The sequence below is a fragment of the Gasterosteus aculeatus genome, chromosome 2 (genome assembly GCF_964276395.1).
Source record: "Gasterosteus aculeatus chromosome 2, fGasAcu3.hap1.1, whole genome shotgun sequence".
Taxonomy (NCBI): domain Eukaryota; kingdom Metazoa; phylum Chordata; class Actinopteri; order Perciformes; family Gasterosteidae; genus Gasterosteus; species Gasterosteus aculeatus.
This window is the reverse complement of record NC_135689.1, coordinates 12552893-12568743: the sequence shown is the minus strand read 5'-3', so window position 1 is coordinate 12568743 and position 15851 is coordinate 12552893. Positions and strand designations below refer to the sequence as shown.

Here is a 15851-nt window from a genome sequence, read left to right as displayed (position 1 = left end):
GTGAAAATGGAAACGATCATGCAATGATTCCACTGAGCCTTCAGCTTAGTTGGGACAATGGCACATACACAGATGTTGCCTGATTCCGTTTCCAAACTGTAACTGACAACATGTAATAGTATAAAAATTGACCTAACAACAGAGTTGATATTTTCAGAATTCGAAAACAAATTATTTGAGGTGAGGCTCAGACTAACGAGCAGAATGTCAGAAACCTTCTCTTAGCATCAATAAATCCTTGAAATATTGAGCCTTGAAATATTGCTTCCGGTGAATATGAGCAGTTTATTAAATACCTGTTGGAGTTGTGGGACGACTTGATGTTCTTGGCAGAAATGATGTTGAGGGACAGGACAGCATCAGCAGCGCTTTCATCCACTTCCGCCTTGCTCCTGATCCGACCTGGTGGAACACAGCAGCACGACATCAAGATGTTACCATGGATTAAAAAATGCATTGGATATGAACACAGAGTAGTTTAATAGCCACGCGTGTCCAGACACTCCACAAATGCCCCCGTTTACTCACGCCCGCGTCCCTGATTAAAAATGTCAGCAGCTCACTGTGAAAAATGTAATTAAATTATTTCGTCATCGGCTGCAGCTACACTACTTAAAGAGAGAGGTGGCGTGAGGCGAAACTGAAACAACTGCACGAAGGGAAATTATGACTAAGGAGATGCCTCCATCCCTGCCTCAAACTGGACTCCCTGAGAGAGACAATAGAAGGCGTTGTATCTTATGGTCAGGGAATCAACTGATTCTGCTGTGTGGCAGCCGCCATGCAGGAAAAAATGAAACCGCCGTTTCTCCGCTGCGTGGCCGCTGAACGAGAGACTGCCGATGCTCACCCACTACAAGCTCGCGAACGTCCTTCCAGTGGAGCTCGCTTCCCTTCTCGTGGATGAGAGTCACAGTGATCCTCCGCTGGATCCCCTGCAGCACACATGACAGGAGCTTAGGATAATAGTACAGAGCTAGAACTAAATTAAGCCTCTCAATGTTTCTTGTAAAGAAGAAATGTCATTTACTGGATTACAAGAACAAAAAAATGGATGTTCCCTTTGCTTTTGTGCTTCTTTATCCTTGTGATGGACTTCATGAGAAGTGTGACCAGTGTATTTGTAGAAAATGTGTAGATCTCCAGTACCTGGTGCAGTAGGTAGTTGCCATTACAGGGCAGCCCTCCACTGTGATCCACGACAGCCGGGATGTACCTGTGGAAGGAGGGAGGTCACAATTCTCATGTCATCCTAACCAATCATAATGTCTTGTGTACTTTTTCCAAAGCATATACATTTCTTATGCGGAAACACAGCCAAACTGTTTTAAGAGTATAAGATGAATGTATTGACACTCACTCTCCAGTGGGCTCCAGTTCGCTGATCTCAAACCAGACTAGAAGGTCATACTTGCTGACGCATTGACCCAGGTTGGACTTGGTGATGGTATTCAACTTGGTAGCTGCAACTGAAATATACAAACATAGGCTCTATATTCATTTCAGGGAAGAAAATAAGCGATAGATATATAACTACATTAATTGCATTACCAAGTCAGGGCTGGATGTAACGTGAACACTTTGCTGACCCTGCACTGAGCAAACAGCCCACATATATTCTGTTGTAGTTAGTTAAAGAACGTGTTCATCTTTAAGTCCGATATCACTGAAACAAGATGGACACTGAACTAAACTCAGCAGTTGCAGATACTGAGATGCCATAAAGGAGCTAAAGATTACACCACACCCTGCTGTCTAACACATCAGGATTATCTTCCTGATAAAACTAATCTTTGAGGCATATAGCGACATTTATTTGTGTTCAATATGGTTGAAATTGACATGACGACTATCGTAATTAGACTGCAGCTGAGCCTGTTATGCTCCTTAATTCTGAATCGTGCCGTGAATATTACGGTACGCCAGTAATCCTCCACGATTATGATAAATACATTTTTTTTTATTATTTGGCTTAAGATTCAGCATATGCAGCAGATTTACCTGAAGGTGTCGGCTGAGGCCGGTTTGTAAGCGACAGGGGAGGGTTGGACCGAGATGACGGGACCTAAATAGACCTGCAGCAAGGTGCAGCCCACACAACCCCTGCAGGGCTGTGTGGAGCTTCCGCCTGCAGTCAGAGCACCACGAGCCAAGCACGACGCTAGTCTAATCACTACGACGCAGACGCATCTGATGCCTCAGCTACGACAGTGTCCACTGTACCAACCGTGGTGCTTGGGCACAATTAGCACGGGGTCATTGGGCACTGGGAGGAAGATGAAGTGAGAGAGCTGGTCGGCCTCGTCCTCCAGACTGGCCACGGCAGAGGAGGCCAGGGCGTTGGCGTGCTCGGACAGCGTGTCCAGCACTTTGCCGTTCACATAGCCGCTCATCAGGTAGCGGACCAACTCTATCTTACGGGTGTGGTCTAGGGTTTCAATGCATAACATTGTGAGAAAGATTGGAGGGGACGTGTGGAAGACGGAAACGTGGAAGAGGGAGGATGGAGTTGGGTAAGAGGATTACGGATGGTGTGGGAGTGATTAAATAAGAGACAAGAAATCCAAAGGAAGCGAGAAATGGAAAAAGTGGAAGGAAATATGAGGCATGCTGATATAACCATAACACACGGGAGAAATGTGATGATATGAGGTTGACACGTGCAGAACAGTAAGTGGAGGGATGATATTAAAATCCTCACCTGGTTTAGACAGAGGCATGGGAATTGGGTAGTATTTCCTAGACGGTGTTGGAGGACTGTAATTAAATAAATGTACAGTTAACTTCCAACACAGAAACTAGTTCTAATAAGTAATATGTATGGTAATGGTAATAATTACAGCATAAGAAAAGCATTTTTAGGTAATACGGATGAATCCCTGAAGAGGCATTTCTTCAGTAACCACACCAACCTGATCAGGTCCTGGCCATGAAGATGCAGCGGGTGCTGCTGGTAGTGGCCGAACACTTCAAACACGATGGGCTTGGTCTTGATGTACTCTATGAAGGACTCTGTGACCTCAACCGAAATCTGCTCCAACAGTCAAAAAGGGAAGTGTCAAAATGAATCTTTAAAGTATACCGTGTGTGTGTGTGTGTGTATGTGTGCGTCCTCACGTTCTGGACGTGGTAAAAGCCCAGAGGAGCTCCCTTGCCAGTGTTCTTCAGAGGCTCAGTGGAAAAAGCCTCGTCATGACGATGCAGGAAACTATGGAAGGAAACATGAAAGAGTGTCAATGTGTCACTTTAATATGTGAACATAAATAAACAGAATGCAATCACAGTTTCTCCCTCAGCTTTTTAACTGTATAGCTTTGATATTAAGAATTAGATACGTCAAACTCTTGTGCACTTACTTGAATTGGCAGAAGATATCTGCGTACTCTGGCGGGACGCCATTGGCCTGAAGGACAGTAACACGGAAGGTAAAGATGCTGCCCACCTCCAGCTGACCTGCCAGATCATCTCCACAACTCAGCTTGGTGTCTGCGACGTTACCGAGCTTGAGGTCTGAAGAAAACAGGGGGGGGAGGAGGTTAGGAGCTGAAATTTATTGAAAATGAGCTGCACCTGCAATTTGTAATCTGCATATGAATTGAAAGCGTTGCACAATATAATCAAACTGGTTTCTGCATATAATAAAGGCTGTGATTTGTAGAAACATTCCTCCACAAAGTAAGAAAAACAGCATCGGTCTTATTTCCATAACTATAGAGCTGAAGCCCTCCTTTGCATTTAACAGGACCATCTGCCAAGTGTGGGCTGAGAGGTCAACATTTACGAGCTGAGGGGGGAAGGTGTGGGCAGCCGTACCCATGTCATTGATTCTGTTGAGCTCCTCTGAGGGTGTAATAACCTCTGAACTCTGACCCTGACCCTCCACGAAGCGCAGCTCTTCCTGGGACAAGCCGGAGTGGGTCATTACCGTGGAAGGGAAGTCATTCTGGTTCAAAGGGAGATAGATGCAACAGTAGGAAGACATTAGAATATAGATTGTATCAAAACAAATAAACTAATCTCCTATAATCTTTTATACAGCGTCACATTGGATGATTTAAAGATGAAAAGTTTAACTTTTCCCATTTCTTATGTATATTTACTTTAAACATGATTAATAAACAGTATAAAACTTCCTATTATAAATTTACTTATTATACACCAACTCTCAAATGTATGGAGACTACTTTCGTGTGACTTACCTTTTTGAAATACTCATCATCGAAAGAAATCTTGGCAGTTCCTGACTGTCTGACTCCTGAGCCGTAGTCTGGCGCCTCCTCATCAGCTACAGAGACAAAGCAGACTTTTTACAGGACGTATCACAGGAACAGCTGACTTAAGCTTCTCAGAGCACATCAAAAGGAATACACAGATAATCTAAGTGGATCTTCTTTCTGCTACCAATTTTTCAAAATGTTCTAACACAGAAACCAAAATAGAAAATGGAACCAATTACAATTTCAATTTGCATTAAATACATTTTCAGATCTAAATATAAAGAACATATTTGAAAAGTTCAAACAGTAAGTGGCAATAAGTAAGCTTTTATAACTGCTAGAATGAAACACTTTTCTCCGAGACCTTGTCAAATCACCAAAATAAACCTCATAAAACAATTTCACACAAATTACAAGCAGGGTCGAGCCTTTGCATAACAATAATTACTCACCAGCTATAGCCTGGACCCCCACGCGCAGGAAACCACGCACCTCGCCCTTCTCCGTTACTACGGCAACACGGTGCACCAGTGGTACAGGGTACAGCAGGTTGCTCAGGTACACGAAAGCCCTGAGAGTAGAAAAGACTTAGAACCTGATCCTGATGCAGTGTTTGGATCCAGATAACATCATAATGTGCGTGTGTGTGTGTATATAAATAGATGAATAAATAAATGCCGTATCTTGCATTTATTAAAGCCTGTTAAAAGCAAATTAGTTATCTGCTTTTTTTATATATATTTTTTATATCTGCTATTTATCATCCACAGATTGACAAATATGTCAAATGAGCACACACACATTTCCAGCACATTTCCAGTGTGTATTAAAGACTACTTTTAGAAGCAGCAAAACATTAGTGGCAATTAATGTTAAGAAAAGAACAAAAACACATTAAAGAACAGAAAAAGTGACGTAAAATTATGAAAGCTCCGAAGCACTAAAATCAGAGGCAGTTTTAACGGTTTTCAAACTGCGCGATGGGGTGACGACAGACCAGCTGGGATGCAGCAGTAAAAATGATGAATGTTAATGTGTTGGTCTCTAACTCACAACTTACTGACGTTTTGTCCGGATTGATTGATTTGTTTTGTGCAGCCCAGGTTACCCAGTCTGTGAGTCACCCCCCCGCCCCCTCTTCTAGGAGACTCAAGGCTAAGAAAACATATCAATCTCTGTCCCAATGACACTGTTCGCCCCGGCGATGCCACAGCATTGGTGCGTGTGCTGTGATTTCAAAAGCTTTTTGTCCAGACAACGATTTAAAACAAACAATAAAAAGCATTAATCTGTCAACTACAAGTGAGTTAATATTATCTAGTTTCCAAAAGCAATGTTAACAGAAACAAGGTTATACATACAGATGTTCAGGTAATGCAATAAAAAATTAAAATAAATAAATAAAATATTTAAAAAAAAAAGGATTTAACAATAAAATAAAATGACCACAAATGGACTCAGACACAGCAGATACATGGAGTTCACACACAGATGGGCGTTAATAAAGTCTGCACTGCTGTGGCAGGGGGTGACACATCACGCTGGGAGGAGAAAAGGGAATGGTGGCTTTTCAATTTGTGGGAGCTAAGTCTAAATTAAAAGTAACTCATACAAGGCAGAGCTATGAGCACAGAAGCATGACTAATCATATTCAATTCAAAATGTATTCCAATTTATCTCTGCAAAGCTGCTATGAATACATGATCTGAAATATTCTTTCACCATGGAGGGCTTAAAGATAATTAATGTGCGGTTAGTGTTTCATTCATTTCACTCTACCTGTGTCTATTTAAAAATAAACCCTCAACCAAGCCATCATCCGCCCCAAGCCCCCGTTCCAGTGTGTGCGTGTGTGTGGGGGCGGGGGGGGTGAGGAGGGGAGGACGTGGCAACGCCGCGGCACAGTCACCAACCTTCCCACCAGGATAAACCAGGGGGAGCGGTCGTAGAAGGGGTCCTGGCCGTCGCTGAAGATGTCCGAGCCCTCTTCGGTGCCGGCGTCCGAGCTGGTGTCGTCCACGAAGGCCTCGTCGTCAATCAAGTCAGACATCTCGCTCTGTCGCTCGTCCGCCAGCTCGGTGATCTCGGAGTCCGTGGTGGAGAAGGTGGGCGAGGGAGTGCGGTCAGCCAGGTGCTCATTAACACACCCGTGGAAGATGGGGGAGCTGAGCGGGTTGGCAGTTTGGGGAACAGTGGCAAGAACCAAGGAAAGGTAACAATGGAGTAATAGAAATGTTAAAGACGGGAGATTTCACTTTGACATTGTTCTGTCATAAATGGTATGTTGGTAGTAGTAGTTTCATACAACAAATACAATATGGTGTTTAATGCACTATATCAAAAAAAGAAAACATTTAGTAACATTTCATTTGTAAAGTAATCAAAGACCAACCAATAGCCATACATTGATTTGTAAAGATGTGATTCTAGTAATAAAAATACTACAGGCTACAGAATGATTTGAAGAGCTGGTATTACAAGGTGTCGCAGCAAGTTAGAGGAAGTAAACTGACTTTAAAAGGATTAACAGATGTATCTAATATGTACATATGCTGGCAAAAGAGGATAAAATACTAAATGCTAATAAAATTCCACTTCCAAATTCATTACATCATTAACAAGCTTTTGAACCTGGAGACAACATGAAAATGGCAACAGACACATGAAATGATACAAAAAGAAAATCCTAATGTGATTTCAAATAAAATGAGCAAATGCAAAAATAGTTTAAAAAAAAGAAAATTAAGATCACCAAATACAGACACAAATGTAACATCAAATTATAAACATGACAGCATATACAATGAAAGATCAATGATGAGTGAAAAAATATAACAGACAAACAATTCCAAAACATGTGATAGCAATGAAACACATGAATAATAAAATAAAAAAAAAAGAGAATTCTGCCGAACAGAATTAAATGAAAAATTTAATGAAATGAAAAATTGAACGGAAGGAAATGAATCAACCCGTTTACAAGTACAGCAATGGAAACGAATATTTCTAGAAATCAAACCCAAAAGAAGCAGCACAATAAACAGCATGTTCGATGGGTAACGTTGTTCTGCAGTGGCGTTACGTACCTGCCCACAAGTTTAAACCAATGGAAGCGATCATAGAAGGGGTCATTTCCTGTCAGAGTGCCCTCGCCGTCCTCCGGGTTAGTCGAGGCCATTTCTCCAGCTCGGTCATACATCTCTCTCATCTGCTCCAGCCTCTGCCTGCAAATGACGATGGAGCACAGAGCACTTAACTTTAATGCGAAGCAGAAAGAGAATATACGGCACACCTGATGGAAGGAGGGATGTAGACATGTCTCATTCATTCAATTCATTGTTCTTTTTGTAAAATCTTTGTGGTACTGAAGGCAAAGCAAACAACGAGCAAAAGCAGCAGTGCATAATAGCACCGGTAAAGCATTTAAATATTAAAAGCCAGGGCTAGCTTTTGGTATGATGCTGGCATTACTTGAGTTTATCAAGGGACCAGTAGTGCGTGGCTCCATTCTTTAGGTCCTGAACTTCAACGGCCACCACGGTGCGAGGGAAAGGCCTGGAGTCCTGCTCTTTGTCTGCTTCTGGGCACAAGAGCTCAGAGGGCAGTGGAGAGTACAGAGTGTCTGTCACCAAGACAAACTGGAACTGGACCTGAAGGGACAGGGAAGAAAAAAAAACATCAAGTCAAATGAAAGAATGGGCATAATCATCTATTATGACTTGAAGCGTCCTGAACTAAAGCTCTGACCGTTTATTGAAGATTGGATGTCAGTTAAAACATGCTGGGCTCACTGTCCTGTCTGGCAGGGTTTTATTTAAATGCAGATTTACCAAGGTAACAGTTGACATAAGTTACAGACAGAAGTCTAAAGATCCGGAAGTGGATGCAAATATAAATCACACTGGTCGACAAGTGGAGACGTTTTTCCATCGCAGACCAGCTATCGATTCTTAACAAATCCCATTTCTCTCTGTCACAAGGGGTCAACTCCACGCTCTGGGAGATATGAAGGATTGCCTTCAGCACAAAAAACACATTACTTTATCAATTGAGTGTCCAGATGAATAAATCACTGGTGTTATATTATTGCACCTTCATGTAGCTTCCTGGGTTAAACAGCACAGAGCCTTGATGCTCCTGTGTGAATGTGGCTGCCAGGCAATTACAGGATTTGAAGACAGCTATACTTACGCTCGCTATTTTACATCATCTTGTAAAAACAAAATGCATTCAGCTTTTAACATTTCCCCCGTCAAAGGTCGCAATGGTTTTTTTTTACTTACATTTTTATGTTTTGTTTTCGAGTCTTTGAATAAAGCGGTTTCAAATTATATTGTTTAGTGAATCAAAAGTTTATGATATTTTTATTCTCAGAGCTTTAACCAATTCTAAAACTACGATAAAGTAAAACATAATCTTTGCTTACCTTCTTCTTTAGCTCTACACTAATGGCATTGGCCTCTTTCAAGTAGACTGCGTTCCCCCACAGCTGGTCACGGAGGGAGGTGAACTGATGGTACCTCCACTTCCTGAAAGCCCACTGAGCCAACTCAAACTCGTGCGGAGTCCACGGCACTGCAGGGAAAGACGCAACACAAGTGACGTTAACATGCATACAGACACACACGCACACAACATCTGTGGTTTTACTTACTTTAGTCAAACTACAAAGAGAGTCATTTACAGTAATGCTTTTAATTACAGGTTGTTTATCACGTATTTTTAGTCAATTTGTCTTGCAAGCAGCGTATGAGCTGAAAACCTCCCCTTATGATGAGTTCAGGGACCCTCCGAGATTAGAATGTATGAGAACAAATACACAGAAATGTTTACCCCGTCCCCAGACCCGGGTATTGATCTCAGCCGGATAAACCGCTGCATTCCCTTGGTTTAATTTTGACCTAACATCATATCAGTATTAAACGTTGAAGTACATTTTTTCTATGCTTTTAAAAAGGTTGAAATAAATCAAGTCAGACAGACAAAAATGTAGATTTGTCCCCCATCAAAAAACGAAGGACTATAAGTGTGGTCCTTAATAAAAGTGAAATGTTTTAATCATTAGTAGTATTTTACACTTTAAAGGAATTAGAAAATACTTATGGACTAGTTTCATTCAAAACCGTAAATGGGTAATTAGTATGACACTATTAACAAATTGGAATTTGAATGAAGTGAAAAAGTACATTCATCTATGAAACAGGAGAGATTATACGCACATCCCAGAAGTTTAGGCTCTGGACAGTGAGAAAAGCATACAGTGCATTGTTACATTATATATTTTACATAAGATAAGTATAAAAGTATAAACTATATATTATTGGTTTAAACAAGTAAATAAGCGGCAAGACAGAACATTCACAGTACACACCTTCCTCTTCCTCCTCCTCTTCCAACTCCTCTTCATCAGGTGTTTCAGCGACCAGAGAAATAGTTTCCACCTGTTTTTGAAGTTCCTGCAATTTGCTCTCGTACACCTGGACACCAACACACAGGGACAGAGACAGAGAACATGGACAAGTGTCCATCAGCTATAACAACCAGTGAAAGGAGCTGGCCAAAATACAAACCATTATGTCAGAACTACTGCACATTCTTCACTTCGACAGCCAATCCGACCAGAGACCTATTTACTCATTTATTCATTAAAAGTACCAAAACCTTTGGTTACTGGTCCAAATGATGCATGATGTACATGAGGCCCGATGTGTAAACAGAGCAATGAGACATGAAATGCCAAAATGTTCCACAGCATACAACATACTCCATAACAAAATATCTAAAGAAAACATTTATTTCAGTAAAAAAAAGCCAAATAATTACAAAAGGATATTGTAATTTTGACGCAAAGTTTGGGTACCCCAATTCAAATCAATCAATGTAAAGTATGAAAAGCTTTCGACTTTTGAAAACACTCATCTAAAATTTTAACTCAACGCTCTGGAAATATAACTTGATGAGAGACTGGGAGAAAAAGCCTGAGTGGATGGAAGAGGATTGGTGCTGCTGGTGGAAGCCGAGTCAACTGTAATCCAATGAGGGACGCCAACGTCATCAGTGCAGGACGGGCTTTGGTCCTGGTGACCTCTTCCTGCTTGTTCATTGTCTTCTGGGAAGCAGAAATGTTTCTTTTCGTTTGTCATTAACCTCCTTCCGGCTGAAAACTGAATTTCCTTTATTCAAAATCAACTGGAAATCCAAAATGTTTTACTGAAATGTAGTGATCTGCAGAAAGCTGCTGTTTTTTTGTATTTGTCCCATAATACTGCACCAATAACCATAATAAATTCCTGTATGTGTAACGTACAATGTGTACCATTAATACACCATGTGAATAAAGAATTAACCTTTTAAAAACATAATGTTAAAATTCCCAAATACGTTACAGGGTGGAAAAGGTTAAATGCAATTCCAAAATCATGATAATGGAATTAGGTAAAAGCCAACTTTCCTCACTGTCTCATGCTGAAGGTGTACAAGCGTTCAATTATAACAGCAGTGTTTCTTTTTGCACAGTATAGCGGTACAAGTCTGTAGATAATCATTGAGAATCCTGAACTTGAAATCTTAAAAATGTAAACTGTACAATAATATAAAAGGTTTAACAAAGCCTTTAACCTCACGCAGGATGTTTCCTAAAGTGTCCCACAAGAATCCTGCTGTATAGAACTTGCACGGATCTCATTCTGCTGGTCATTTGACAGTAAAAAAATCCCGACCATAAGTAACAAATAAGTGTACTTTTCGCATCGCATGTCATTTTATTTCAGTCATATTTTCAAATCCTCCAGCAACACAGGGATTCAGTACATCGTTGCCTCATTCACGTATGCACCGCATGTGTTGTACAACATGCTTGATAGGGATTAACAACTTGGTACACAGACGCTATGAGGCACTTGATATTGTGGATTCGAAAAGCAGGTGTACAACACTCATACACATACACGAACACTTTTAGTTGAGCACTGACACAGACATAGTTCATGAGAACAGTACACGGTTCATTTGATGTTGTATACCCTTTACCAGCTTACCTGGCCGCCATCAGCACCACTGCATATGTTAAATAAAATTCTTTAAATGGAGCATTTATGAGGGATGAATGTAGGCTATCGCATGCACAGATAGTCAAAGACATGGAGGTCGGGGATTGCATACGTTGTTGTATCATTTGGTTTTTGTAACAGCATAGTTTGATAGAATATAGACTAGTAGTAGAAAACACAGAAAAAGTTGAACATTTCTAAAATCTTCAATGGTCTCTTCCATGGTGCAGAGTGTCACGGTTGGAAGATAACTGTTACAACTAACGGGTTCTTTAAAAGCAGAAGAAATGCATTAAAAAGAAAAAGGCAAAATCGACAAGCGAACAATATGCTTGTTCAAGTAAGCGTCAGCGACATCACGGAGGCAAAGGATGATCGTGATTGACCACCCGGGTTTCATGAGTAGGCCGCATTGATGCAGCTAAAACAAGGCAGTCTTAAAAATCAAATTTGGATAATTCCCCTCACAAAACATTATGCAAATGCTTCAAGTCTGTCAGCTTTCCAACATTTGTAAGGCAACTCTGATGCAGCCATGACAACACTATGGACAACATCCAATCATAACACAGAGCCCTCTGTGCTTACTCAGTGAAGCACAAACCTAGAATGTTATCAGAAGACCACGTGACACGGAAATCAGAGCTCAGCTTTCCGTCTCTTTATACAGGAGGGACAGAAAAGGATTTTGAACTTTGTGTACTGGGTAAAGTGGAACTGTCAAATAGTTTTTGTGGATACTTTCCTTCATAATGACATCATTCTCCTTCATTTCCACTAAGTGGTTCTTACTTTTGATTGGGTCTTAAGTAAACTCCAGGATTCTGAGAGAACAATATTAAAAACTCTTAAATATAAAATGTCATCAACTAATTATCTATGGATTGAGGAGGTGCAAAGTACTGAAATACAATTATGTCACAGTTGCATATTTGAAAAAAAAAAAAAAAGTGGCCTACTAAGAATTTGAATAAATGATATAACCAAAAAGTTAGTTTGGAAAAGTAAAGTTATGAAGGTTGCCAGTTTTGCATGAGTGTTAAATTAAAAAGAGGAGGGGGGGCGGGGGGGGGTATAAACAGTTATATGCACAGCAGGATTAATGTAGTTAGTGTATAAAAAGGCACCTTTTGGATAATACTTTCCCAAAAGTCTATTTCAGTCAATTAAAAAGGCTGTCATGTTATTGACTAGTGCATCAAGTTATTCAATTTCAAAATGACAAAACATACCATTGATTTGATTCCAGATCAAGGCCAGTACTGATTTATGAGACAATTAAACACAAAATGTATAAATGCAAAGAAAACTGATTATTTGGTATTAAGATTCAGTTACATGTCAAACAGAAAGAAAGAAATAGGGACTAGGTTCCTAAATTGGGCTACAATATCAACAAAAGTCTTGACGAAAATAAGCACTGTAATGAGTGTATACTGTAGTGGCTAAAACATTCATGATAAATCATACCTATCATGATTGAACTATGGGGAGAATTTGGGCAAATAAAGGCAGGACTGATGAATTGTCACATGTGCTGAAGAATGTGCAGCGAAGGCATGAAATCTCTTCAGATGCAAAGAAGTCCCTTTATTATCTGTTGGCTTCAGTTCCTTATGACTCCCAATGCAGCAAAGACCGCACACACAATGCAGCAAAACAGATGAAATGGCATCTATTATAATGATGATAGAATGTCCTCTTATAATACACACGATACTTTCGGATCAACCAAGAACGCACCCATCAGTGCAAAAGTCACGTGATTATGAGCTGTTGTGATCTGTAATGTTTTTGCCAACTAGAAGTTTATCAAACTAGTTCTTGATTCTCCGATTGCCCACTCAGACTGCCGTCTCTCTACTGGCTTTCAGATTGGGTGCAGACATTTGCCTGCGCATTCGCGGGGGAGCCTGAAAGCTGATGGGATAGTTAGCGTGGTCAGCGGGAGGGTACTGCTGGTATCCGTTGAATCGGCCGTCTGTGTACACCCCGGGGTTATTATGGTAGGGCTGATGGTGATGGTAATGGTGCTGCTGCGGATGCGGATGTGCTGGCTGGCCCTGGTGGTGGCGGGGCAGGTAGAAGGCCTGAGTGTGCCTCCTGTTGCTCTCAGACTGCTGCAGGGACTCCATGGAACCCGAGGGCCGCTGGCGGTTATTGAAGGAGTGGCTGCGGCCTCGTTCGTGGGGCTGCTGGTTCTGGTGGTTCCTGTAGCCGTGCCTGTGACCCTGGCTCGGACCTTGCTCCGGGTCCTTGCTCCTGCGCTGGACCGACGGGCTTGGCAACGGGGGAGTGACTTGGATCAGCGAAGCAGCCACAGGTTCTCTAGACTGAAGTCCATCTCCAACCTGGCTTTCTCCCTCTTCTTCCTCTACAGCTTCTTTGGGCACCTTTAGCTCGATGACCTGCTGATCTGTTATTATGATATGAGTACCAGGGCTCCATGAATTGCGGTGCTTGGGGTTGCTTTTGAAAGGGAAGCGTAGCTTTCGGTCTTCGGGCGGTATAAAGCGGTGTGGTCCAGTTTGCCTGCGGAGCTGCTTGGAGATCTCTTGTTGCTGAAGGCTTTTGAGGCGCAACTGCTCTTGACGCATCCAGCGCATGTGGCCTCGCTTTAGTGTGGAGTCATCTCCCGTGCTTTGGCCAGTTTGTAAATCAACGTCATCTCCATCGGTATAATCGCGCAAAGGAGGTTTTCCCTCACGGGGCCTTTGAGTTGTGGGGGGGCAAGTGGAAGTGCCAAACTGAGGCATTTCCTGGCTCTCTGGGGTGATGAGCGGAAGCACCTTTTCCATTTTGACCATCTTGTTTCTGAGAGCGCGGATCTCCTCGTCTTTCATGTTGTTTTGTTTCTTCACCTCGTGCAAGATGTCTTCAAGTTTATCGATGTGCACCTTTAGGTCATCCATCACCACCCCTCCCGCTCGAGCCCCATTGGTGAAAACGTCCTCGATGCGCTCGTCGCCGACGCCCACGGTGTCCCAGACGTCCCGAGCCACTGCCCTCCACGAGTCCCGCTCGTTGGGGTCCTTCTTGCTGTAGCTTGCGCAAAGCTCCTTCATCTTCACGATGGCCAGCGCCTCGATTTCCTGCCGCGTTTGGCGGAAGTCGTTGAGCGCAACTTCGTAACAAATTTCTTTAACTGCCTGGATTTTCAGGTCAGAGATGGTCACCCACTTGGAGTCCTTGGTGATGCGACGCCGCTGGGGGACCTGGTACATTTTTACTTGCTCTCTTATCTTCCCACTGCTGGGCAATCCACACTTTTTCACTATGGTTTGTAGCTTGCTGGGGGGCAGCTTTTCCCTCAAGGAAGTGATCAGTCTCCAGCTCTCCTCACAAGACCTCTTATCTGAGTCATCCCCACTATCAGAGTCTCCATCCTTGAGAAAATGACACAGGAAACAAACCAAAGGGTTCGCCAAAAAAAAGGGGGAGAAATTAAAATGGGAAATCAAAGACAGGATGAAGGAATGTTTTTGTTTTTTTAAGAATGAAAAAAAAAAAAACATATAAATCTGCAACATGGGAACTTCAACTGTGAGTTAAGTTGAAGTCATATCAAAACATATATATAACAATTTTCCAGCTCAGAATTGAGAGATTTTAGAATATTTACTATAATATTCCTATTCCTATTGAATTGATTTAATCTAAATGGTTTGCATACATCATAGTGTAAAAGATGTATGTCAACATGCAGAATCCATCCATCCAAAAATAAAGATAGGAAAATTGAATTAAAAAACAGTGAGTTTCATTGACTTTTTTGCTGGTGATTTTTTTTCAGTCATGTTTTTTCTTGTAAAATTATTATAATAATATGAATAATTTAATTCAACATTGATTGTTGTAAAGAGTAGGTTGTCTACATCGCACAAAAAGGGAGATCAACTTTAACAATAGTGTTCCCAATGTTGCACATTGATATAGATAAAGTAAAGGTAAAGCATGTCTAGAATGATTAGAAAAGAAATATGAATAGAGAACAGTTGCTGATTGGAGCGCTTTTGTATTGTTTTGTAATACTCCTCTTCTCAAAAAGAACATGTCGTGATTTGAAAGCCAGATCCCAAACATGCTACAGTGGCATGCATGTAGATGCAGTTTGGAGCTTTCTCCCTTTGGTCCAGAAGGTTTCAGAGGCTTTAGCATTAGCAGTGAGTTAGAAGACAAGAGTTTTCTTGCAGCTGATCAGAAAGCCAGTAGAGAGAGGAGAGGCAGCAGTGAGGGTAAGTGTTAATCCACTACAAGAAAGGCGTTAGTTGGAAGAAGAATGCAGTTTCTCATTTTTGTTGACAAAGTACATTACAGATCACAACCATTTGGTACAGATAATCGGGTCTTGTGTAGGATACAGGATCCATGGCTAGAATTGGACTTATTATGTTCCTGGGAGTCTGAAGCCCAATATACCTGTAGCTCAATACATAAAACCACCGGAGTTTGGAAGACGTCTCGATAATTCAACTGTAAGCTGTAATAACTCTTGCAGTTGAATAACTTGTTGTTGAGTTGTGCTCTTAGCCGTCTGCATAGATACCAGGTAAGGCTAGCAAAGTAACCAAAGAAGTCAATGAGA

General features: G+C 41.5%; 1 protein-coding gene across 18 annotated transcripts in view; it reads right to left on the bottom strand.

The window, feature by feature from the left end:
- Positions 1 to 15851, bottom strand: part of kif1b (kinesin family member 1B) — a 49897-nt gene that overhangs the window by 8027 nt on the left and 26019 nt on the right. For 8 of the 18 annotated variants that reach the window (XM_078083516.1, XM_078083519.1, XM_040194273.2 and 5 more), the window contains 17 exons: positions 9589 to 9694; positions 9437 to 9454; positions 8644 to 8792; positions 7689 to 7867; positions 7304 to 7441; positions 6131 to 6382; positions 4670 to 4788; positions 4200 to 4285; positions 3814 to 3943; positions 3357 to 3510; positions 3118 to 3208; positions 2913 to 3031; positions 2702 to 2757; positions 1361 to 1469; positions 1150 to 1216; positions 851 to 935; positions 297 to 402 (listed from right to left, as the gene is read on the bottom strand). In XM_078083516.1, coding sequence (XP_077939642.1) covers positions 297 to 402; positions 851 to 935; positions 1150 to 1216; positions 1361 to 1469; positions 2702 to 2757; positions 2913 to 3031; positions 3118 to 3208; positions 3357 to 3510; positions 3814 to 3943; positions 4200 to 4285; positions 4670 to 4788; positions 6131 to 6382; positions 7304 to 7441; positions 7689 to 7867; positions 8644 to 8792; positions 9437 to 9454; positions 9589 to 9694 — 1964 coding nt within the window. The remainder of the gene's footprint in view (positions 1 to 296; positions 403 to 850; positions 936 to 1149; positions 1217 to 1360; positions 1470 to 2701; positions 2758 to 2912; positions 3032 to 3117; positions 3209 to 3356; positions 3511 to 3813; positions 3944 to 4199; positions 4286 to 4669; positions 4789 to 6130; positions 6383 to 7303; positions 7442 to 7688; positions 7868 to 8643; positions 8793 to 9436; positions 9455 to 9588; positions 9695 to 15851) is intronic. The other 10 variants (XM_078083517.1, XM_040194274.2, XM_078083520.1 and 7 more) reach the window with 3 other exon arrangements.